The sequence below is a fragment of the Apus apus genome, chromosome 12, assembly GCF_020740795.1.
Source record: "Apus apus isolate bApuApu2 chromosome 12, bApuApu2.pri.cur, whole genome shotgun sequence".
NCBI lineage: Eukaryota > Metazoa > Chordata > Aves > Apodiformes > Apodidae > Apus > Apus apus.
The window spans coordinates 11,364,066-11,390,629 of NC_067293.1; the positions used below are offsets into that span (position 1 = coordinate 11,364,066).

The window sequence follows — 26,564 nt, forward strand, 5'->3', positions numbered from 1 at the left end:
CATCTGGGAAACATTACATCACTCACGATACAAACAGGGCCCAAATATTGAATCTTCTTCCCTATTACTTGGTGTGCTGCAGTTACAGATACTGATAAAAATACTCTGAAGACAAAAGACTTGTGGACGATGATTTTCAAAAGTAAATCTGTCAATGAGCAATGCTCAGCACTTTGGGAATTCCTGTTTGTTATGATTGCTGTCTCATAAAAAACACAGCTCAACTCTGGCTAATGTATCTACTGCACAGCAGCTGAGAAAGAGACTGCATCTATGGCACACAGTTTTTACAGCCATGAGCAATGATGTGGACAGATCTCACCATTTGAATTTTTCTTCTTCTTTCCATGCAGATGTGTATCTGCTTCCCCAGCCAGCCCTCACTTAGGAAGAACCCTGGGTCTAACCCATGTATGCTAAGAAGTCCCGGGATGAATAATCATTACTGTTTTTCTCTTGACTGCTAAACATCATGCAGTTCTCAGAAATTAAGAACCATTTCTCCAGTTTTTCTATAGGTGACAACTTCTCTACTTTCAGCTTCTTTTCACAGTTGTTTTGTTTTGTTTTTTAAATCCAAACAAGTAGAAGAAATTATGCTAAAAATGTGTTCTGTTTTCACTACAATCAACACCAGCAATTGCTCTTGGGCAATTTTTCTACTTTTATTCATGACAGCCAATACAAACTCTTCCTGCCTTACCGGAGGGCCTCGTAGTCCTGGTGCACCCACAGTGCCTGGGTCTCCACCAATGCCCTTAATCCCAGGCACACCAGGGTTTCCCGATGGTCCTGGTGGACCTGAGATTCCTTTTAGACCAGCTCTTGTAAATCCTCCATCACAAGCACAATCACCTGCCTCTCCTGGAAAATACAATCAAAACTGCAAATTCAGTTTAATTTGGATAAAGATCCTTTTCAGTTGCAAGAGCTCCAAAAGCAGTTATTTGACTGAATTAGGACAAAGCCATTCTCATATGCATTGACTTTGTCCCTGCTCTGCTCAGGTGTCAACTGTCAAGCAAGTGGAGCTCAGGTTTGGTCCAGGATAATTTGTGCACAAGGCCCATGAACAAATTACCAGGTGGAACACAAACCTCAGCACTTCTTGACCTCTTTCCAAAGGTTTAGACTCCTAAACTGATGGCTTTAGGACAGAAGTCTTATGGGTTGTTTTTTTTTTTAAAGAGATTGCTATATCTCAAAGGAAACAAATCCATGCTGTCACTCACAGTAAGTTACAACGACCCTCAGCTGGATATCTTTATATTTCCCTGAATCATAACTGGCCATGGATCTAAACAATCACAAAGCACAGTGACGTGCATCATGGCTTTTGCCACTGGTTCCTCCACACTCTAGGACCTAAATTCTCCTCATTTTTAGCACAGAGGAGAATAAAATTAAATTTTCTGTTGTTTACAGCTTATATTGCAAAAAGCGGTGAACAAGATTTTATTTCTACATCTCATTATGTCTTCTGGCTTTAAAGTATAACTTACCCAGCTCATTTTCTGGGTATGAGATGTCTATCTGCTTATTTGCTTGAGAAGAGTAGGAACTAGGATTTTGTTGGCAGTGCTGGGCACAACTCTCTCTAAACTGTAAAGGCTGTTTGCTCTAATCCATCTGAGCCTCCTGTGATTTTCCATAAAGACACTTCTACCTTATCCCTTAGGATATTACCCATGTGTTAATACCTTTCTGAGGCCAAATGACTGCTAAAAGGCTCTCCAAGAACAAGTATCAATTACCTTTAAACCCCTTTGGACCCAAACCTCCTGGCAGCCCTCTTTGCCCAGGCTCCCCTGGGGCCCCAGTCCTTCCATCCAGGATCGTGTCTGGGCGGAACGAAGGGCCTATAGTGGAAAGAAGCAAGCAAAAGCCATAAGAAGGCCAGATTTGCAGCTCATTAATTGCTTACAATGTCAGTTATGCAACTGATAGAAATAGCACCGGATCAAACTACAACTGTGGAAGTTACAAGTAGATGTAACTTGGCTGAAATCACAGGCTACAATCCTGTGCCATATGTTTGCTTCCAGCTTCTCAGACAGAAAAGCAAAAGCTCTCACAATGTGGATGCAGTATGCAAACTGCTCTACCACTGCACTTTTTCAAACTTAACAGTTGGCCAAAGAACTAACCAAACTGCACATGGGTTGTATAAAGAAGGTCAAATTACTTAGTCCATGGCCAATGTGCCACTGCAGCTCTGCGAGAAGCTAAGGCTTGGATGGATAGAAGTTGAAGGGACAAATTAATGTACTGGTGATTATGATGACTGGCTACCGTCCTTTTTGTTGGCACACAAGCTGTAACACACAAGCAGTGTTCTCTGCTGCTGCTGCTTGGCATGGTAGAGTCATCCTCAGGGCTACCTGCCCTCTGCAGAGCTCCTTGGCTTCTCACTATGTGGCTGCAGCTCAGGAAAGAAATTAAAATGGCAAAAAGGTTTAGCTGATTTTCCCTGTTTCTCACTTTATAACTGAAGTGTTATTTTCAACATCTCTCTATATGCTGAATAGAATGAAACATGAGCTGACAGAAACAGCAGTGGAAAGTGATCTAACTTAATCTAAAACTACTGTGTCTGAAAACCCTTCCCCTCAATGACAACAGTAAGATGGAGTGCTGACCAGCACCATCTGATGTTCCAGGGAAACAAATTGCAACCATCAGCTAAAAAATGCTACAAGAGCTTTACAGACTCGGCAGAAAAATGAGCCAGATTTGACTAGCAAACAGTATTGATAAGAGAGCACTTATTTCTTCTTCACAGAAAATCATTCCATGCTCACTGGCACCATCACTGGAGTGTGCCCTGTTTTTGAAAAGCTGGCTTTCAAAAATAAAACAGGTTGCTTGAACTCAGTTTATGGCAGAAGGGTAAAACACAAGGTTTGTGTAAAATGAACCCTTTTCATGTAATACTCAGTTTCTGAGGAAAACAAAACAATGCATAATTAATCCAATCTGGGCATCTGTACATACGAATATGTAAAAATAAATTCATATGTCCTTAGTTCTGAAAACTGTCTTTTCAGGCACCCTATTTGACTCCTGGTAACCTACTCACAAGACTAGACATTTACCCCAGGTGCTCATAACAGTCATGGTCAATTCTTCACGTAACCCAGTAGGAGACTAGCCTAGAACTTCAAAGTCCTTTGTGTCATAAATTGTGCCTACAAAGCCTCACGCTTCAGTCTCTCAGGCTACCACATTAACAATAATTAGCTGCATTTGATTACTTCAGAGGGGTGGCTGCTGATATACATATGTAAAGTTGTGAGTTACAACCACAATGAGGTGTCAACTAAACATTTGAGATAGATGAATAATCCTCACTGGCAAATAAATAAATACATATATGATTATTTATCTTGTTTCACTTGGAATTAGATGTTAAAAATATACATACGTGGTGAACCAGGCAATCCTGGTGCTCCTGGCAGACCTGGTAAACCCTCTCTGCCACGAGTGCCTGGTAATCCAATCGTTGCTCTTCCTGGTTCTCCCACTTCACCCTTCACACCTGGAATACCTGGAGACCCTCCAGGGCCCATTCCATCTAGACAACAATGACACAATGAGCAGCTCTCCAGCAACAAACACATTTGGGTATTTTTAATGTTGTGAAAATTACTGCTGTGCCCTGAACTGCAAACATGTTAGCACAGAGCAATTTATAAGTGCATACAAAAGAAAACCTACTAATAGGAGGCACCAACTGGCTCCCCCAAGTGCACACTCTTCAGTCATCCAAAAAACTTCACTGGACTCCATTTAAGTCCCACTGATCAGACAATTCACTTTGTAGGACTGTGGTTTCTTTATTTTCTGATTTCCTTTGAGTGAGATAATTTCTTTAGCAGGTCCTAGTCTCTGGATCTTTGCAGCCCAGGACTTTACAGATTATATTCAAGTGAAATAGAAACTTTAAAGTGACATCTTTGATGGGACAAATGGGTTCCACCTACAGTGGGTTTAGCCAATATATTATCTCTCCATTTCAACCATGAAAAGCGATTTTTAAAAATATCTTTGAAAACATTTGCTATTATTTCAAATGTAGGAAATGTTCTGCCAATCAACTCATTTGAAATAAAATGAGGTACTGGTTACTGTACCTCATAAAATGAGGTACGGTATCTTCATCATCTCCAGGCCACTATCCAGAGTCTTCTCACCAACACACACAGGGAACAGCCTGCTAGGGGCACTGTTAGGAGCTGCTTTACCTCTTTTCAGGCCTGGAAACCCTGGAGCTCCTGGAAGGCCTGGTAAACCACTGATCCCTTCATCTCCTGGAGGACCAGGTATTCCTGGGCTTCCAGGGTCACCTGGGGCACCTATTAGGCAAATACAGAAAAACAGGGAGGAAAATCTCATGAGAATTTCTGCTGACAGACTCTCTTTAGTCAACTACCCTAGTGGCCACAGATCTCATTGACAGCAAAGGTCGCAAAGCCATTAGCAGTAAGACTGTTAGTCAAAGTCAGAGGTTGTTTCAAACCTGACTGCAAGTGAAGGAGGAAGAACAGGAGAGATCACACAATCTGTTCCCTTCAGAGACTGTTCCCATCCAGGCTTCATTCAGCTGTGGCATTGAGCTCATTTATTTAAAGTCATAATACTCTTACCACATTGAACAACAAATAATAGCAGAATGTCATTCAGAGTACCCATTTCCAAGCAACAAAAGGGAGTAATTTGTCCTTTTTTCTTACACTGAAGAAAGGCACACAGGTAGACACACAGGGCTTCCCTGAGCTCATTCACAGACAGCCTCCCAGGCAGTACATTTCATTCTGCCTTGAAACATACTCTGCAATGTGAGGATGAACAATTTATTGCAAACTCTGAAGTTATAAATATGGGACAACATGTATCTGTATGCCAACAATACAGAAAGGAAAAATAACAAGGATGGGTTAGACCCAGTACATAATGTAGAAAAGTGGTAAAATATAGTAAGAGGAAAGTTGGATCAGAAAAAGTGCTTATGACTAGTTTCAAAATAAAATGGAAACATGTACCTGAAATGACTACACCTTCCCTGTCAATAACAATAGGAGGGCCTGGGGGACCAATGTCACCTAATTCACCCTGTTGAAGAAAAGGGATTCACACCACATTCAGATGGGTGAACATTGTAAAGGTATTAAAATATCTGAGTGTTCTTAGTTCAGCAACAATTAATTTTTATCCTTCAGAATAAAGTCAACGAGGAACTGAGACAATGAAAGTTACAGTGATACAGAGGTAAAGAAGAGATTTGATTGAGGCAATGACACCTACTTATTCATGCAAGTATCTTTTAAAAAGCAGTGCTTTAATATTTTCATGTGAGAAGTTACCTTCATGCCTTCGACTCCATCCAGTCCTGGATAGCCTGGAAGACCTGGATGACCCTGCGAATTCCCACAGGGAAACACTATTACACAGTGATACAATAAGACAAGTGGCATTATTTGTTGGCTGAGACATCTGCAGTGCCTGCACTTGAATCACAAACTAAATTCACTGTCCTAATAAATATCTGCAGAAGAAATAAAGAAAGACAAAAGCGATGGCATCAATTTCTCACCACTCAGCCTGGCACTGAATGGATCACAAACCCCACTGCCACTGCCGACAAAATGGGATATCCCAAGAGCTCTGGAGCAGGAAATCTTAACTTTAAACCTTGCCTGTGATTCTAAAGTCTTGGTCAGCTGTAGGCCCCAAGATAGCCCATACACAATACTGTTGAGAAACTTGTCATAAAGGGCTTTGTTTTAATCACATAACTTTAACATATAGATATGAATTAGATTATATTGGAGATACCATCACTTTCAGCATGTCTTGAAAAAGACATACATAAAACAAAATATGTGACTGAATTCCAGGCTGCAAAATTAAAATTGTATTTCTGAAAGTTGCTTACACTACTGTATCTACAAGTGGAAGTGCTTTAACGTGTTTTCAGCCACTTGATCACCTGGCCATTTCCACTCCCAAAAAGGGAAAAGTAAGACAGTTGATTGTTCCAGGATGGAATGTAAAATTTCCAGTCTGTGGAGGTAGTCCTCTGAATATGTAGGGAGAGCTACAGAGACAGTTAAAAGAATCTAGAGTTTTATGTGGACTTTCTAGTTAATTCTCCCTAATTCAAAGAGGTAGGTGCATTCATCCATCAGAGAACTTGGAGCCATTAGATAAGGGAGTCAGTAGATCTTAAACAGTTTGATGGTTTCTGCAAGTGCAGCAAAAATTAAAATAAATTTCACCTTTCTCCCTGGAATCCCATCAGATCCATCCAGTCCCAAAAGACCCTAGAAAGAGAAAAAAAACCATTAACTTTCAGAGGCTCCATCTCAGTCTGCTCTTATTATATCAGACTCCAAATATCTCAGCATCAAAGAAGAAAATGTAAAATTTGCAAAAGGAGAAGCTACTGCTTTATATATATCCTCCCAAGATTAACAATCATAATGGAAAAAATTCAGTAGAATAACTGATAAAAGGAGTCTGTTTGATTTTCTCTAGTAGTTGTCTTTCTAATCAGTAGTTCAAGTTAAACAAGTCATGCTGTCTCAGTTTACTAGGAAGTTAGGTAGGTAGTTTGCAATTATAAAACCATGAAACCCAATGCAATCAAGACTTTCTGTCTTGACAATTTATTCTGCACATGCAGAACAGTATTCTGTGGTCTTACTGTTGTGTATAAGGACATCTTTGCAGGGACACAGTGGTTTGAAGAATCTATGGCTGGCATGTGATTGAGCATGCTGTTCATGACCACATTCATTGACTAGTTAGACCAACATCTATTGCCAGCTTGCCCATTTCTTCCCCAAATATCTATCTTTGTTCTCTCATGGCTGGTTAAGGGCTCCCTAACACTCCTGCAAGGCCTCTTTAGTATCTTCATTTGACCTCCTGCAAGCTTCCTTTTCTGTGAAGTTTAAAAAAAATGTATTAAGATATCCACTCATTACTTCTGCATTATTGTCTTGGACTGGCTTTTCTGTATACATCTTTCATCTCACCTTTAATCTGAGACTTTACTAAGGTAGGAACTATCTATTGGTTCTGTTGTTGTATGGCAATGGCTACTATGGAACCCAGTCCAATGTCTGAGACTCCTAAATGCGTCTGATGATGAAAGACCATTCATGTGTTTAAAAACAGGCATTTAAGGTCTTTGTAAAGTTACGTACCCTGCCACCAGGTAAGCCAGGCACACCTTTTTCTCCTTTTTCTCCAACACCTCCAAAGCCCTGAGGAAAAATGTCAACATTAAATCTGTGCTTAGTTTTGGAACTGAACAGCACAGCCCAAAGATAAAACGAGCACAAATCCACCTATGAATGTAAACAGTAAAACTGAAAGACAAGGGGAACTGACTGTTTCTTCTGGCTGTCTTTCTGCCCCAGAAAGACAGCCTGTATCAATCAGACTTGGCAGTATATGCAGTACATTATCTTTGTAATTTTCCATTACTTCCAGTCATTTAAACCACAGCACAACTTCAGTAGCATATCCAAGTAAGCCCCTGCTATGAGCAGCAAAGTCCTGCCATTGCCACTCTGCGTTGTATTCTACATCCAAAAAGTATTTCAAATCCTGTTTTTTAAACTGCAGCTCGATTGCTCAGAGCACCCTTTCCTATAGTCTAAGAATGACTCAAAAATAGCATTTTCATGCTCAACATTTGGAAATACTTGGTGGTTTTCCCAATCAGCAAGAAGTATCAAATCCAGAGATAGAACATCAGGATTAATTTCAGCAAGAGTTACAGTAGTTAAGCAATTTTCAAGCTTCAATCTTGAAATATCTTATGGTTGCGGTTAAGTTCACACATGTTCTACCCCAGCAGCTTCAATGGGCCTCTTGTGATGCATAAAGCTAAACATGCACATTATGGAACATGTCCAGAAGGGTTTATAACAAACTGCACTCCATGTACAGGTTTTTACTGACGTCTTTCTACTAAAAACATCTGTACATTGAAGAAAGTGGAAAACAATTTATCTTATTAGTCATTAGTTCCATAAAATATTTATTCCCTAAACTTATCAAAATAACCTATGTTTACAAAAGGTTATAAGCTGGGAAATAGCTCTCTGGAATCCAGGTATAAATTGTTGTTCTTGATTGATACAGAGAAGATGCTACACATTTCTGAGTTCATGAGCACTAATGTTAAATAATCCATTTTAAAACTGGACAAATATAGACAGACAAAGATCTACATGTGTATGATGACTTTCAAGTAAAATGACAAAAAATATGTTTAGACATAATTAAAGAAAAAAATATATTTAAAAAATATGTCTACCATTCTGCAGGAGCTCAAGAAACACTGACATCAAGTGGCCATGTACAGGGTCTACTTGCAGATCTCTGCTGCAAACTGCAGACTACACGAACTGAAATCATGGCTGCTTGGTAACATCTGCAGTAGAATAGCATTATTTTCTTTGTATTTCCAGGACAAAAAACCTATCAAGTTACAGTTACAATCTTCAAAAAGTCTTGTGGACATTTTAGTCTGTTTTTCAAAGTGATATCATGCCTAGGAACTCCTGTAGAGACCTTGTGAGCCATTCAGAGGTTGTTGAACCATCTAATCCATGTTAGACACATTAAAAACTCTCCTCTGTCCTTACCGGCAGGCCAGGCAATCCTTTGTCTCCAGGGAATCCTCGAGGCCCTGGCTCACCCTGACAAGGGGCAGAGTAAACACAAAAAATGACTGTACCCGTGAAAGCAAGACTTTCCCCAATCCACCCATCATGCTCTTGACTCCTAAAATAAGCCCTTTCAATTTGCTTGTGGGCAAGTACACTTCCTTTGTTTCATCGTTAGCCAGATAAAGTGTCCCTCGGCACAGTGTCAGTGCATGCAAAATACTGTCTGTGACCACTTGCCATGGCTTCAAAGACCACTGTTGTGCTGCTGTCCTCCACTGCTAGATGTCAAACTAGAAGCATTTCATATTATCACTGTGGGATCTGAATACTTGCTCAGTATTTCACGGAAAGCAGCAAAATAGCCCATGATGAGACAGCATAATGTCTTCACAACCCTGCTTACAAATTCAAGAGTGAACCAAAAGGAATGGCATTTGTTTGAATCTCACCTCACACTACTGTACCTCCACCATGTAAGGCAGAATCTCTCACCACTTATGAAGGGGCTTAGGCAAGCTCGGACCGGTCTCACAACCAGCCTGTATATGTCCCAGTTTAATTCAGTATGCCTATATTTCATGTACTTAGACAATCTTTACCTCAAGATCCATAAAGCTTTTATTAAAACACTGATGAACTAAATATTATCTGAATAAAAACTGATAACAAACTGGTAACACCGGATAACAAAGAAAAATATCTGATTATTTCAGAGCAGTGTGCATCAGAGCCAAAGCAAAAGAGTGGGAGCTTTTTATTTCTGTTTCTAAAAGGGTTTGAGTTTTTTGCTTTGGTTGACACAATTTCACAGGGCCACCAGAAACAAACTACGGTTCATTTATTGTTAGAATTAATGAAAACCTTTAAATAGCTTTCAGATTTCTCCTTCTGAGAGGTGTGCATCCTCCAGTGCTTCACAATGCCCTGGAGTTAAGAATATTTTTTATTCAACAGCCATGTGGCAGATTGAACTAGTATAGAAAATTATTTTGATTTGGAAATATAACAGCCCTCACTATCCAGTAATTTCATTCAGCCTTGAATGAAGGCACATAGGGAGGGTTTGCAAACTGAATTCACAGACCTTTTCTCCTTGCTTGCCTTTTGGAAATCCCATGAACTCCAGTATTCCAGTGGATGGTGGGGGACCTGGAGGGCCAGGCAGGCCTACATCACCCTGTTGGCAAAAGAGGAAAATACTAACATGGGCAGAACATGTTTGATTGCCTATGAAAGCGGCTTGTAAATCAGAAAAACTCTAATTATATCCCACATAAATAATATCTGCACGCTTGAATGATGGCACAGGAGTTTGGATATGGAAGTCAAAAGATCAGACTAGAAATTAAGATTAAAAAAATGCATTAAATCTGTTTCCAAAGATGTGTGGATATAAAACATGGCCAAAAAAAAAATAAATCCAACAAGAAACCAAAAAACCCCAAACCACAAAACAACAGCAACAAAAAAGCTCAGCTTTTGAAACAACACATTAGACAATGGCTATTGAAGGCCATTAAAACACTGCACTGAACTGAGATTTTCCCCTTTCCCCCTCTTCATCCAGAAAAGGCTCTCATCCCTTTTTTTGTGTACCAATATATAAGGGACCAGCAAGACTCCTTAGTATTTGGACTGTCATTCAGGCCAAGAGAAGAAATTAAAGAGGAAAGTAAGAAAACACTAGAATCTACCCATTTTCTAAAGGATCAAGCTACAAGTGAACGCTAGAATATTATTTCTTGCTCTTTCCATAACAGAACACGTTTCACCTACCTTTTCTCCTTTCTCTCCTTGAAAGCCTAATCCCATGTTACCCTAGGAAAGAAAAACCAACAGCATCACTATCATCTAAGCCCACAGCACTGTTAAAAAAGCCAACACTCAGGCATAGAGAGAAGACAGGAAAGGTACTTACTTTTGGCCCTGGTGGCCCAGGGGGACCCATTGGACCCTGAATATGAAAAAAGATCAAGATTTTATTTCTTTTTACTTAATTAGCATGCATGCAATTGGAGTAATGTTGGCATCTGCAGTGGTACCTGAACTTTCACCTCTTGCCCCCAAAGCAAAAGTAACTGATGCACAGTTACACTGATGATCTTCAAGTCTTTACATCTATAACAGACAACACTGCCCTTCAGTACTGTGGTTAATTAAGAGCAAATTTCAACTTAAAAGCACAAACATGTAGTTTGTTTTTACCTCTGCCTAATGGAAGCTCTTCTTCTATTACCTTAAAAAAACAACCCTTCAGCATATTTCCTGATGACAAAGGCTCCAGACATGCAGAGGTCAGCATAATTCCTCTAGTCCTGACATGACGAAGTCCTCAGAATAGTATAATGCCGTGTTTGCAGATGGAACTCTAGGACTTTGCTGGAGCCCTCATTCATGGTTGCTGCTCTGAATACTGCCCTAGAGAGGAGCCTTCCTTCTTGTGATGAGATTAAACTGAGTTCAACTATTCTATGTTTGAAGCCAGCTGTGCTCAGTCCTTTTGGGTGCAGACACACTTTTGCTCATTGTCACAACACAAACACAGGCAAGGAGGAAAAACTGCTGAGATTTTCAACAGTTGTGGTATCTTACCTGCAAACCTGGTAATCCTATGGGGCCTGCAGGGCCTGTTGGGCCTGGAAAACCTTTTGGACCCTGTAAAACAACACCAGACATTCAGAATTTGTAGCACATGCCCCATCACAGAATCATCAGGGTTGGAAAGGACCTCTGAGATCACCAGGTCCAACCAGCAACACAAAAATATTTAAAAAATCAAACCCCAAACAATGACAAAGTGAGTCTCAGGAAACATTAAGTATGCCAATTTAAATGCTCTAACAATCCATTTCATATATTAGATGCATTTTGAAAATCAAAGTTACAGAGTTCAATGGTAGAAGACAGTTTTGATTTAAAAATGAAAAATGGAACAGCAAAAACCTGACTCTACTATAATGTAGATCCCCTCATAACATCAATGCAATAAAAAATGCCTCCTTCATATTCTTTAAAATCATTATTCCCCAAATTAAATAACTTACAGAAACTCCATCCAATCCAGGAAGACCATTTTCTCCCTAAGAATTATAAATGCATGAGTAAAAATTATACTATGTTAGTACAACAAACTATAAAGCATATTAAGTTTTGTATAAATAGAAGTATTTGCTGTTAGTTAATAACAGATCCACTGCAAATGGGAAGATATTTTGACATCTGTGCCTCCACATTTAAATGGAGCAACAGAGAGATTCCAGAACTCTGGGGAAATTACAATAATTTATTTATTGGTACTAAGAGAAATTAAAGTGTCATGAAAAAAGCCTGTAAAAAATTGAAAAACACTATAAAAAATTTCACTGCAAAACCACTATAAAATGTGTAAAAGTGTAACATTTTTATATACAATTATTTGTATTTCCCATAAAGACTGAAGTAAATAAAGATCTATTTAACTTTTACCAACTTACGAGTCTATATTATGTGAACAGAAATAAAGAAAACTTCTACATTTTGACCAACTAAGTCAGTGTGAGGGTCCTTACATGACATAACAATTTTCTTTTTCAATATTCAATGAAACATGAGGTGGCTAAATGTTGCTAAATTTAATATCAGAAGAGGTACTGAATCCTTTGGAGATGTATTCCAAACTTAGTACTTCTGGCAAAAATAAAAACCATGGTAAGCTGGTGAGTGTTTATTTCAAGGTGACAAAGAACCAAATCTTTTACATGAGTGTATTCAAGAACCCAATCACTGTTCTGAACAATAAACTGAAATTGGCCATCCATAGTTTGTAATTTCTGTACAGGAAATAAAATGACAGCCACAATACAAACATGTCAGGGCAAGGTCATTACTAAATAAGAGTAAAATCCTGACTTCACAGCAGCAAAAGACGAAATACTGTGAGTGGGATATGATATTCTTGTATTTAAATGCAGAATATGACTGAATATGACTTACAAGTATCTCCCATTAGGAAAACCACCAGGAGACAGCTGGGGTCTGTGAGTAGAAATCTTAACATACACAAGTTTCCTGAGCTGCTATTTCAACAGACCTGGCACATGCAAAGATGTCAGCTACAAGAGAGCATAGGTGAAGGGGCCCTCTTTTGCAACATCTGCATCTAGGAACACACATGCTACCTCATCAGCTTACAAAAATTCCTCACATCTGTGGTTTGACACCAAAAATAAGTGGCACCAGCTCTCCAGAGACAAGTGAAGGACCCACAACTAAGCTGAGTGGTAGCAGGGTGAGCCATGTCCCAGCATCCCAGTGTGGGATGGACAAGATCTCTGCAGAGACCAAGCAATGCCAAGTTCTGGAAAAACCAAGTTGTGGTCTGTTACCATTAATTAAGTTGTTATGAGGCCTTTTTCACAGCTTTGCATCCTGCCATGTCCAGGATACCCACATCTAACTTCATGAGCTAACCTGCAGCATCAGCCCTGCAACCTGTTGGACATCAGAGAGTTTCTTGCACTTCATTTTCTGCTATGTGATGACAAGTCTTACCTTCATTCCTTTAAGACTGCCCTGAACAAAAACAGGTTCTCCTTTAAGACCTTTTGGGCCAGGACGACCCTGATTAAGAAAAAAAAAAAAAGAAAAAGTAAAAAATAAATTCCTGGAAAAAATACTGATTTAGTTTTGAAATAATGTACATTCAGCTTAATGAACAAAGCAAACTCCTGGCTTCAGTGAACTGCAAAAGTACCACTCCAGCTTTGCCAAAGAAGCTGTGGTATCATGAGAACTTAAGACTTCCTGCAGCTTTAGAAAAACAAAGCCCTGCAAATATTTTCTCTGGTATTTTCCTGTTTATATTAGATTTCCCTTTCATTTTAGGCCTTCAACAACTTCTAAGAACCTATATTAATCTGTCTGACATGGTGTAACCCTCCTGTTCATAAACGTATCAGTGCCATCCAGAGGGATCTTGACAGGCTAGAGAGGTGGGCCTCTGTGAACCTCATTCACCAAGGCCAAGTGCAAGGTCCTGCACCCTGAGTTGGGACAAACCCAAACAACTCATCAGGCTGGGTGATGAGTGGATTGAGAACAGTCCTGTGGAGAAGGACATGGGGGTGCTGGTGGATAAAAAACTGGACATGAGCTGGTAATGTGTGCTTGCAGCATGCAAAGCCAACCATATCCTGGGCTGCATCAAAAGCAGCATAACAAGCAAGTCAAGGGAGGCTATTCTGTCCCTCTGCTCTAGTGAGATCCCACATGGAGATCCTCAGCACAGGAAAGACATGGACCTGCTGGAGCAGGTCCAGAGGGCCATGATGATCAGGGAGCTAGAGCACCTATCCTGTGAGGAAAGGTTGAGAGAGCTGGGCTTGTTTAGCCTAGAGATGAGAAGGCTCCAGAGAGACCTTATAGCACCTTCCAGTACCTGAAGGGGCCTATGGGAAAGATGGGGAGGGACTTTTTATCAGGGAGTGCAGTGATAGGACAAGAGGTAATGGCATTAGATTGAAAGGGGAGATTTAGATGAGACATTAGGAAGAAATTCTTTCCTGTGAGGGTTGTGAGACACTGGCCCAGGTTGCCCAGAGAAGCTGCGGATGCCCCAGCCCTGAAAGTGTTCAAGGCCAGGCTGGATGGGGCTTGGAGCAACCTGGTCTAAGTGGGAGGTGTCCCTGACCATGCAGGGGGGTTAGATCTTGATGATATTTCAGGTCTCTTTGAACTCAAACCATTCTATGATTCTGTCTCTCGTTTAATACTGTAAATCACCAAATTTTGTTTAGAATCAATGAGAGAAAAAACTGGTAGACGTCACGAATCTGCTGAAAAAGCTGTCATTACAATTCTAGATTTACCCAATTTATTTTAACATTGATCATCCTATCCAATTTATCTGAAGTGATTTCATTTAATTGTCAACTTAATTTCAGAGGGGTTGGCTGATCCAAGGAGCTTTTCTTGCCAAAAATGTAACCCTCCAAGCATTACAAAATGGATATTTGTGCAGCAGTACAACTAAATCAGTTGCTTCAGAAAACAGTACTTTAATTTTATCTTATTGCTTCCGTATTTTTCAACAGCATATGAATTTCAAGGCTGGATGACATGTAGAGATTTCTTAGCACAGTTTAGAAAAAAAAATTAACCTTGTAGAGAAGTGTTTTCAAAAGTAAAACATGCCCTGGAAAGTAAATGCTATGGATATTCAGTAAGACTGAACCTTTTTGGCTGTATTAAGACCTGGAGGAAGGCGCACAACATTTGGTGCACAGATTTGAACACGTGAGAACATCCTTTCCTCAATCAGCATCCACTAACTTGAAATGTGCCAGGTGGAGGATATTTGACACTTCATGGTTCTCAAAAACTTCTGAGTTAGCTTGAATACTGCCAATGACAATGGTGTAACTTGGTGTGGGAACATAATGAATTCTCAGTCTCTTCATTTTATCCTCAAAGATGCTGAGCTCTAATAATGATGCTAATAAACTTAAGAGTTATTAGTGTTCTTCCTAAGTACTTGGGAGTTACTTTTCCAATAATGGCACGAAAAGCAAATCCTGCTTTAGTGACTACAAAACACCATATTCAAATTGGGACCTACAGGCAGCCCAGGAAGGCCAGGAAACCCATCTGATCCAGAAACTCCAGGACTCCCAGTGGTACCATTGCATCCATCAAGGCCAGGCAGACCTCTAGGTCCAGATTGTCCAGGGTGACCCTGTGTAAAGGGAAAAAAAGAGTGAATGACTGACAGGATGCATTATTTGATTAGTAATACTGTCTCTGGAAAACTGATACCTTTCAAATGGGAATACAAAACAAAAGAAACACACAACTCCCACATATGGCAGACTGCAACAGAACTAGCTTGTCTGGCCAGCATTGTTCATCCTTCCCAAAGCTGAAATCCTAGAACATTAACTGCATTCATTTAATTATCGTTTTCTCCAAGGGGTAATTTTCTGAAGTACATAACTTGTGCATGAGTAGGTCCCAAAAGGGCAATACTCATCCCACAGCAGTCTGAAATACACAGCATATAACAGTGTCAAACAGCACGCAAGGGTGCACCTGACACCAGAAATGGAAGTCACTCACATAAAAACAAGGGCAGAGGCAGACTCAACAATACTGAGCATTTATAATTCCAAACTGCTTAAAATTTCAGTGACTTCTCTTCCTTTCCAGTGTGGATTCTTTCCTTTAATAGTTCAACAGATGTTACAGCTCCAGCATCAAACCACTCAAGCAAAACAGCTCTTATTGTTATTTGAAACTTAAGGCCTTAGAGAAAGCACCTTGGAGAAAGACCTAATTAAACTAACCACATTTAAAGTAAAGTATTTGTAATGGTCAATTATTAATCAAGTAGCACAGAAAACAATTTTACCTAATTCTAATTTCACACCTCTTTTGCTCTGGGGTAGCTCTATTAAATTGACTGGAGTTTATTCAGCATGGTACTGGTGCAAAGATCAGTTACTTTTCCCTCAGTGTCTTATGGGTTTGTGTAGGCAAAACACAGAAATGCAGCCTTATTCTATCTTCCTTTTTATAGAAATGAGTTCCATGGCTCTCAGTGTTTTGTGGCAGGAAGAAAAATGAAACTCATGGAGATAGTAGCAGGAACTGATAGTTCTCTCCCTCCCTTCTGTACACCATGATCTTGACTCATCCCAAAAGTACTTTTGTTTGATCCCAAAGATTCATCCTTAAGATATGACATTAAACAAGTTATGACTCACACTAGGAAAGTAAAAAAATAAACACGGATAAAATGGAAATAAAGCAGAACATTAACAATCCTTCATGCCTGACACTTAAAACAAAACACATTTGTGTTGCTAAAGGTCTTCCAAGTCCAAGCCAATAGCATATGCTCTTACCAAACTCAGTGAGAACTTTGCTGTAGTGTAAAGCTTTTTATCTCTGGATCTTAAAATGCCTTGCAAAAATGTGGTATTGTTCAAATCTTCATTTTACATATGAGAAGCTGGAGGCACACAGTAGCAGAATGACTTTCCTAAGGATGCACAGCAACTTAGGCCATAATTAAGTAAATACTAAAGCTGATCACCTGTCTCAGCCACTGTCAGGAGGGCCACTGTGCACTCTGGCTTACTAGCACCTACCTCTTTTCCCTGAGCTGGATAAGCACAAGTGAAATAGGTGAGTTGGAGCAGGAAACCAACACAGCTGAGAAATAACTGTTCTTAATGGGGTTGATTTTAAGCCAGATGAGCTCCTCAGTCCTTCGGCAACTGTATTGTGACTTGTGTCAACAAAATGGTGAGGAGAGAGAGCCCAGATCTGCTCTCTCTCAGTCAATAAGGTACAAAGTGAATAATTGTAGTGTGTCTCCACTAGAGAATCAAGATAGCTCATCTGACAAGTATAAATTTGAGATTAAACAAAGCCGCAGGACATGGAATGAAGTAATTCCAAAGCATTAGCATCAGGCACCACTGCATACATAGCATCAGTTGCCCTGATGATTAAAGTCTGTCAAAACACCCACATGTGGTGCACAAGCAAGGACTTGCCAGACTCTAGTGAAGTGACAGGAAGAGGCTGAAGCACCAGTTTACTGCCACTTAGAAATTATTCCACCTGGTTCCCAAAGCAAGAACAAATTAATGGCAATCCACCCTCCTCCATCGATACGTAGGATATCATAGCCAAGAGCAGCAAGCCTCTGACAGGACAGGCTGTAACTGCAGAGGGAGGCCAGAGAGGTTAATGTCTATCAGTTCTTTTACTTTGTTTACAACATCAACAAAACCAGGGGCAATGTGGAACAAGTGCACATGTATCTGGTTACAACATAAGGTGACCAGCTGCTAGGTTTAGTGAAGCTGAACAACCAACATCTGCCCCTCAGAGCTGGACAACAGGGAGCCAAGCTGCTGAGCCTTTAGTGGTGGCCAAGAGCCAGCCCATGGCAGGCAGCTGACTGGTGGTCTCATGTTTTGGGAAACTCTTTGGGTGAGATCTCCTAACTCTTGGCCCCAAACAGTCTGTATTAGGCCCAAAGGATTTTGGTATTCTCCTAATATGTGAGAAGGGCTCAGAAAGAGAGGATGTAAAGTGTGCTGGCCACAGTGACTTCTTATGTGTGGTAAATAATTCTGTGGCCCGGTCACTTAACTGCCTGGCATCCATGCCTGTGGTTGTGAGCCAACATCACACAGACTGACACACATACACATGCCATCTCTTTTGCTTTATGAAAAAAATCCAAAGGATTTCCTGATTTCTAGTTAAACTGCTATGAGAGTTCACAATGCTTTAATAGCCTTACCTGAGGTGATACTGAGCACCCACAATGGACTTGCTTGAGAGTTGTAAAATTCTGGCTTAAATGAGCCTTTTGCCAAGGGTTTTTAAATCCTGATTTTAAAATCTATTTTGACCTGAAAAAACAGTGGTTAATAGATTCACTACTCACACTGCCTCTAATTCCTGTTTTGGCAGATATGCCAATTCAGCACAAGCACCTTAAAGACTAAGGCAAAAGACTTTCACAGGCTTTGCTTAAACATAGCAGGGTGACTAGATAACAGATCTGAGTTAAAACACAGGCAGGAGAGATCACTTGTGCCCTCTGTTCTCACAAAAGGGGACATTCCCTGTGAGACAGATAAGGAAACTGTTCTTTATCTAACTCTTGCTCATAAACTAACAGTGTGATCCCAAGGGGCCTCTTTACTAAATGAAACAGCACAAAGGCAATCCCAACAGGACAGCTTAAATATTTAAAAACAAGGAAACAAATGCAACTAAGAGTGAACACAAAACTAACTGAATAAGCAGTTTCATGGATGGCTATGACAAAGTGGCCTTTTTGCATTTCCTCTAGGAGGGTCACAAAATGCAGAAATTTGCCTCTCCATGTAGCTCTAGTTTTCACAGTACAGAAAAGGGCTTACTTCTCATACAAATATTTATTGGATAGTTCATGAAAAGCTATATGCATCTGCTGGCTCCAGTTCCAGCCTTTGCCAGAGGTGTCCTTGAATCTTGTCCAATGGGAAAAAATAAACTTCTTGAGTAGGGCTAAGGATTTGAGGGTTTCATGTACAGTGAGACACAGAAAGGCTAGCAATAAACACATGTAGCTGCTGTATTTATTAGGTTAAAGGGATTAGTCAGGCCAGCTGCAACAACATGATTTACTTGCCACCAGCATTCCTCGAGGGAACTCTGTGGAAAACCACTTCCCTCAAGGTCAATAGTGGGATTTCCCTCTGAATTACAGCCTAGAAGCCCTTTGGCCATGACTAAAATATACCTGCCCACGCTAACATACCTGCACACTACAAAGAATCTCTCTTCATATTAAGATACTAATTCTTGTGCAGGGATAGCAATATCATTTTTGCTTCTCTCTTATAGGTATCAGCACACATAGACTCTCTTCCCTTTGTTCTGCATTTCACACATCCATACAATGTCCATATACATTTCACAACAAATCACAACTAATCCCCATCCTGCAACTGACAAAAGTGTAAGTATTTTCTCAAGCAGCACTGGCTGCTATTTTCACCCTAGAATGGAAGTATTTACCTTGATGGCTAGAATGTAAACAGTATGAATTAATTTCCCTTTTCTCTTTTTCTGTCCTGAAATTGTGACACAGAAGAGCTGCAGTGATGAGCACTTTGCTGTTTGTGAGCAGCAGAGATGCCCACCTGCAGAACACTGCAAAGCCAGCAAGGTAGTTCTGCATATGCTGGAGGCTTTGCATCCTCACATCTACCTCCCCTGCTCCCTCCATGGAGTGCCTGTCGCTGCCAACTATCTGGCAATGGCTGCTGCTGTATCTCTGCCCCTCCTCATTGTTGGGAATCCCCTTTCTCCAGTGCCTCATCTGAAAAATACCCTGAGAACAGCATGTTCCCACAGTGTGTTCAATTAAATTAAGTATTATGGGAACAGCTTGTTCTCTTCAGAAGTAGAGAGTTGGCTGGTGGGAAAAGAAAAAAAAGAAAGCAGCAAGGGAGTAGAGCAGGAGAGAAAACAGGCAAGGATGAGTGGAGGGGGAGAGAAGGACAAGGGCCAGGAAGGAACTGGAATCAGCAAGCTCATTTACAGAGCCAACTGTGCATTTTCAGCCAATCTATCAAAACAATTCAGTTTTTGATAGGAAGTAAGAAAACACAGCTCAACTCTTGGAGCTCTGTTGGCCAGCTGAGGAAGTAGGGAAGATGAGATAGTCTGAAGGCTCAAGGACACAGAAGATGGAAAAATGTCAAAAAAAGAAAAAGAATTGTAATACCAGAAGAAAAAAGAAGGATGAGCTAAAAACTGTAGAGAGCACAAGGAAGTTTGGGGCAACTTCTAAAGCTGTCCCACTTAAAACTCCTCTGAGGTAGTGTCTGTAAGACATCTTTGCAAGAATCACTGGGTAAAACAAAAGCAAAAGAACGCTGGTCCAAATACTCTAGGTACATTGTATGGTAAAGGAAAAAACTGCCACTAGAATTCAAATGTTCTAAAGAGTGAAGCAAACAAAAAAATCCTTGATGGTCAAGGAAAGTATTTACCTACCCCTATCACCCAGAAAATCCAGCAATTGTCTCTTTCCTGTCTTAGGTTTCTGAAAGGCTCAGACCTAAACCAGAACTAGCACCTAGAGAGAAGTAAGGATTGTCTGGAGGGCCTCAGCTCTAATCACTGTTTTTGTCCATGTCATAGGAAAATAAGATTAAGGGACATCTGGTAACAGCTATCACCTAGCAGAAGGCTACCACTAAGTAAAAGGGAACAATCTGCTCTCTGTCTGTGATGAGTAAGATGAGAACAAAGAGGGTTAAATTGCAGAAGGAAAGAGTGAAATCAGGCATTAGCAAAGCTTTTCTAAAAGAGAAGTTAAAGTCTCCATCATTACAAGGTTTTAGGAACTGATTAGGAAACATACTAAAATTGTCCTGAAGCACAGCTGATCATGCCTTTTTGACTGTCTGAGGTCCCCTCAGCTCCATAAATCTACGATTTTATGATACAGAGTTTTCTAGACATGGTGCTGGGAAAATACAGTGCTGAAAGAAAAGCTTATCAATGATGCAGTGGATTCCCATGCAACTTGGGTTCACTTCCTGATACGTATTAACTTCCTGTGGTCCCCTAACAGGATCCAAGCCTCTTCCAAACCAGCATGGCACCACCAAGTAGACTAACAAACACTACCATTTCCCTTCAGAGAGAAGCAAACACTTGCACAATACACAATGCATATGTTACGACAGCCCATTCATAAGCACAATAAGTGCTTATGTAATTGTGGTTCTGACTAATGTTCTGGTGATTAATATTTACATATGTAAACTTACTGGGATCCCATTGATGCCTTGAAATCCTGGAACTCCCATTGGGCCCTGAAGAAAAAAAATAGTACACATTATATTTAATTTCATCAATTTGTATATTTCAGTTTCTTGTGAGATACTTTTCACTTCAACATCTTCAGTCTTGGACTTCAGATTTAAAAAAAAAAAAAAAAAAAAAAGAAGCAAACTATCTCATACAGATTCTCTCTGGCCACAGAGGCCAATGAAGATAGGAACTGAGCATCTGAGCCTGACTGAATGCCAAATGAGTGTTTCAGGAATGTTTAATCATGCAATTTAAAGTAAAAATCTAATCTCCTACTGCACATCTGGGGAAAACAAGATGCCAGGAAAAAAAAACAATCCAGTATAAGCTTAACTCTCTGTGTCACTCTTGACCTTCCAGGAATTTCAACAGGACTTACGGGCTTTTTGTCTACCCTTGGATAGCACCACCCAGAGATACAGAGACCACCATATTAACTTCAGACCACCCCTGGCTGAGTTGCATGTAATGATCACCTTGTTGGTTCTACTGCTCTGCTCTGAATAGTAGCAAAACAGACTGTGCAAGCAGGGTATTCAGCCAAAACTGCTGCATGTGAAAGTACAATTGAGCTAGTTTTCATCTAGCTACCTCACCTAGCTGGGAAAACATGGAAGACAAACTCTGCTCTACAGGTCCTGGTACCTAAACTATTTGTCTTTTTCGTATTTGCACCTATGACCTGAGCACCTTGCATCAAGTACACTGGCAAGATGCTCTCGGATAGTCCCAGGATTTAAGCCCTTGTCCTGATGTCCCAGACTTCCTTCAGATTTTAGAAACTAGGCAAGCATGCAGGACTTCCTCTGATTTTTTAGTTTGCAAGTTGTTGTCCTTGAAACATTGCTTTCCTTCAACTGCATAGGCAGGAGAGCAGGAATCTCATCCCAGTTCTCACATCAGACAATATCTGATTTGTTGCAGGGGAAAAAAAGAAAAGTCACAGTTGAGCTTACCTTGTCACCTTTCTGTCCAGCTGGTCCAGGGGGGCCCACTGCTCCTCTCTCACCTTTTGCTCCTGGCAAACCTTCTGGGCCAGTAAATCCAGGTGCACCTATCGGTCCTTGAAGCCCAATTGGTCCTGGTCGACCCTAATACACGACGACAAAAATAAGCCAGGGCACAATGTTCACAAACTCCTTTGTGATTACTCTATCCAACTCAGTCTTTAATACAATTTGATACTTCTCAAGGTAGTAGTAAGGACATCCTGAAACTCCTTCTGTACATTCCCAGCTAAAGAGTGTTTAGATGTTATTTCAGACAAGTCATAAGTACTAGTAAGACACCTTCCCTTTCTCCTGGAAGATTTATTACTACTCATATTGCTGTAGGAAGGAACAGAGGAAGACAACAGTGCTTTTAGATTAAACTGGGCTTCTTTTTGAGTTTGCACCTCTATTTCCAAGTGGCAAAGTTCAAAAACATTTTGCTTATGCAAAATCAAGCAGAACAAAAGGATAACAGAAGATGCAAGAAGTGCGTGGGTCACATTCAGTCAGAAAGCCCATTTTAGAGTATTTGAAACTACCACAATGATTCCACTGTGCTCTCCTGGTTACCTTACAGTCAGGGTGTGGATTTTCTTGCGCACAAAAAGAAGGGTGCAATGACTGAGCATTGCCCGAAGATGGCAGCCTTTTCTACAGCTGCGCCGATTCATACGGCACTGATGAACTTTCATTGTTCTATCACTACATGGATGTGCAAAGTAGCCTGGTACTTGTTTCTGAAAAAAGATAATGTTTTAAAAAAATTGCTGTAGGTGCTCTGATTTTTTAATTTGTCTCAGAAGCTGCCTCTTCGCAGCTGAACACTTAACACAGAGTTTTATATCAACACTATTGTACTTTCCATTTGTTTCATTTTGAAAGAATCTGAAAAGATCAACAGCTGACACTCCCAAAGTATCAGTAGAAAATGGCAGTTTAGAACTATGCTTTCCACTGGCAAGACAGTCAGTGGGCTACATGAAATTATTCATGCAAAGAATAAAGCCTTACATTAAAAGATAAAGAATAGAGGAGGAAGATTAAAAAAAAATAAATTTAAAAATCCTCCCCAGTTCTCTTCACTCATGTCCAGGGCAGTGTGTTTCCCTTCCATTTCCCTAACTCCTTGAAGCAGCAGAAGGAATGCAGCACCCTGCTGCAAGTGTTTTAGTAATCTCAGCTGGAGACATATGAAGTCCTGACTCCATGCCTTGGCAGGTAAAAGACTTTACAGTTAATTTAAAAATGCATTTTACATGTTAATAATCAAGCAAAAGGAAAGAATCTGTAATTTATCTTTTGAATTCTTTTTCCAGGATAATTTTTAGTACTTGTTTAGGCAAAAACATTTCATCCCATATTCCATATTTCTTCACTACTGGAGCAGTTTTCTTTTAAAGTGCAGCAAGTTCCATCTGTAATTCCCCCACGTCACTCTTTCTGTTGTGATTGTTTCATCCTGGCCTTTTAACTGGGGTCAAGTGCACATTTTGTATTTCATACCTTTTCCGTCTAGACACTATACATACTGTGCACTTACAGAGGCACAGACTCCCATCTGAAAAGGCTTTCTTGTTGATTAGCTTTCTTCACTCTGGGCTAATTATCAATGGAATCCTTTATATTGGGAACCATATGATCATAACACTAATCCCCAAATCTTCAGTGGTCCTTAGAGACCATACACTACAAGGGACATGTTGCAAAAATCACGCGCTTTGCTCTCACTTGCAGTCTCAGATTTAACTTTTTCATTTCCCCTGGTCATAAGCTATTTAGAGTCTTTCAGGCAACGTCGCACTTACGAGACACAGGCTGTGGCCTGTTCACCTCAGATCAACACAGCAGTGGAGAAACAGCTTCTAAAAACGGGCATGTTACTGCTATAGTCAGCCACCACCCACAAAGCCAACAGCATCTAAGATTGCACCCAGGTTTCTAGAGAAAACACATCGTGAATTCCTCAGTTGTTCAAAAAACTTCTGCTTTGGTATTCAATTAGTTTGATTGCTTGGTTAATGACAGTGTTTCACAACGACTGGAACTGATAGGAGTTAAAATTTTAGGAGGCTTTTGTTTTGCTGTCCTGCAGGTCACTTCGAGCAACGTATCTTAAATGAGACAATAAAGACCAGTAACTACATGTTCTGCTTGTGTTTGGTTCTGAAGCTGACAGAAGAATTAAACATGTTCTCTGTTTTCAAGGGCCCACAGGTAAAAAGCTCTCTTTTGCCGCTTAGTGCCTGACAAGAAAGATTTTAACAGCACTTGAAGATTTTGTCCAGTGCCTTAGAGTGTCACTAAACCATAAAGACACAGTAAAGTGCTTCTAATCTCTCTGATAATGTGATTAAGCCATGATAATCAGACTCTCAAGAATTCCTGCTCTTTCTTTTGAAGTCTGTGTGGATGGAAATCATGTTTTCTATGCTGAAACAAAGGACTTGCCTCCACTGCTAAAAAAGCAGCATTTTTCGTCACTCAGTAGCACTCCCATGAACTGTCCTAAGATAAAAGCATTATAAAGAGCAGATACTGGGCCTTGCAGGAGCAATTTCAGGAGAATAACGAAGACTGAGGTTTTAGCACAAGGTAAACTTCCAGCGTTCAAAGCCAGGTAAAGTAGTGCTTGACCTGAATGAGTTTACTTTGTGGTAAAAAGAAAAGTGCCTAATCTTTCCTGTGCTTTGGCATCAAGATTGCTCTTACTTATCCAAGGGATAAAAAGAATACATTTCTTAGCAGTGAGGACAAGCTTAAACATAAAATGTGGATTACGTCAAACAGAAACTACAGTGAATCAACAGAGCTCCCTATTTCAATATTTATTGCTCAATATATATTGTCCAGTAGCCTGCAGAACACCCGTAAGTAATTAACACAAAAGGTATCATTTTGGTTTCCTGGCTACCTGACAATCATTTTTAAAAACAAAAATTAGAGAATGCTAGTACCAACCAAGGACAAAGTCTATGAAATTACTGTGACTTGTGAATGTTTTCTCAAATGCCGACTAGAATTTCATAAATTTGAAAACCATAACCTGCCTTCTCTAACATACTTGTGCACCAGGCTTTTACTACACTAGCAGCACTAAATGAGACTCCTGTCCCTCTGTAATGAATACAGTGCTTGTGAAAAAAAGGACATTACTTCTTAATATACCATAGTGTTTCCATAGAAAATTTCAGGATTTTGACCAAGTTTGTGCTGCAAGTTCAGTATGAGTTACATGCATCTCTGTTACACACTTCACTGCAAACCATTAAAAAATACAGAGATGTCTGAGACATTCAGGTTTCCATTCTCAATGTGTGGTAACCAAGAGGAAAAAATGGCTGGGACAGGAACCTCCCATTGCTTCTGAATCACCACACTGCAGAAGGCACTAAAACAAATTGGCCTGAAAATGTAATTTGATGGCAGTGCCTTTCAAGATAGAAAAGGTTCTGGCAAGATGTGCCTTCTTTCCTTCACCCTTTAAATTCATCTGCGTCTCAGGGTGTCATGAGGAAAGGCCAGGATGGTGAGAAATGATGGGGCTCTCTCTTAGGAATTCACTGCTACACAATCAAATACATCACAGTTTCTTTCTTGTCCCTACCCCTTTTGCCAGCTTTAATACCCCACATAAATTTTCGCCCACTGAAGCAGAGCTGCTACACATAGAACTGCAAATTCCAAACATATTTTTTTTTTCCCATTGCATCTGTAAGCTTGAAGAATAAAGTGTAAATTGATTTGATTTGTCACTGTGCAAAGGAACATGTGGCAGTGGTATGGAGCTACTGGACATGCCCCTTATTTCACAGACAGAATACAAGTACTTACTTACTTGGGGGACAGTTCTACTAACCATAATCACTATCAAGTATTAGCTCAGTGACTCAACACAAAAAGGATACTGGAGCTCAAAGTCAGACAGGTTCAGCAGGAGTAATAACTAAGGCAGAATACTGCTGATAAGGTAGGACAGAACTGATCCCTACTTCAGTTAGTAAATTTGTAGGTTGCCATATTTCAAGCAGCAAAATTAAGATCCATTGTATGAAAAAAGCAACTGAATTTAAAAATGTTAATGTTTTCTCAAATTAACACATAATTCCTTCTCTATGAGAATTAAATGAACACATTTTTTTAAAAGCTTATTCACGCTTTCTATTTTTTCCCCCATAGTCAGTTTTATCAGCACAAAAAATTGCTAGTGACAAAGATTTACTCCATGAGCTAATGCTTTGCAGCCTGAAGCATCCTGCACTCAGTTGATTACATTAAGGCAAACCAAAGAGCCAACTGTTAAAATCGTTATGGCCCTAAAAATGACATTCTTATGAACTGCATACACTAAGAACAATCTAACCTGAAACTTTCAAGGAAGGTCTATATATCCAATTCATAGAATCACAGACTGGTTTGGGTTGGAGGGGACCTTAAAGATCATCTAGTTCCACTCCCCTGCATAGGCAGGGACACCTCCCTCCAGACCAGGTTGCTCAGAGCCCTATCCAGCCTG

At 40.1% G+C, this 26,564-nt stretch overlaps 1 protein-coding gene across 1 annotated transcript in view; it reads right to left on the minus strand.

The window, feature by feature from the left end:
• The window catches only part of COL4A6 (collagen type IV alpha 6 chain), an 80,692-nt gene that overhangs the window by 20,570 nt on the left and 33,558 nt on the right, over window positions 1-26,564 (minus strand). Inside the window, exons 3-20 of the mRNA XM_051630608.1 lie at window positions 22,016-22,150; window positions 21,017-21,061; window positions 15,283-15,399; window positions 13,218-13,286; window positions 11,732-11,767; window positions 11,280-11,342; window positions 10,606-10,641; window positions 10,464-10,505; window positions 9,772-9,864; window positions 8,664-8,717; window positions 7,212-7,271; window positions 6,279-6,323; window positions 5,364-5,417; window positions 5,043-5,112; window positions 4,245-4,355; window positions 3,425-3,574; window positions 1,755-1,859; window positions 704-864 (exon numbers count right to left, since the gene is read on the minus strand). Coding sequence (XP_051486568.1) covers window positions 704-864; window positions 1,755-1,859; window positions 3,425-3,574; window positions 4,245-4,355; window positions 5,043-5,112; window positions 5,364-5,417; window positions 6,279-6,323; window positions 7,212-7,271; window positions 8,664-8,717; window positions 9,772-9,864; window positions 10,464-10,505; window positions 10,606-10,641; window positions 11,280-11,342; window positions 11,732-11,767; window positions 13,218-13,286; window positions 15,283-15,399; window positions 21,017-21,061; window positions 22,016-22,150 — 1,446 coding nt within the window. The remainder of the gene's footprint in view (window positions 1-703; window positions 865-1,754; window positions 1,860-3,424; window positions 3,575-4,244; window positions 4,356-5,042; window positions 5,113-5,363; window positions 5,418-6,278; window positions 6,324-7,211; window positions 7,272-8,663; window positions 8,718-9,771; window positions 9,865-10,463; window positions 10,506-10,605; window positions 10,642-11,279; window positions 11,343-11,731; window positions 11,768-13,217; window positions 13,287-15,282; window positions 15,400-21,016; window positions 21,062-22,015; window positions 22,151-26,564) is intronic.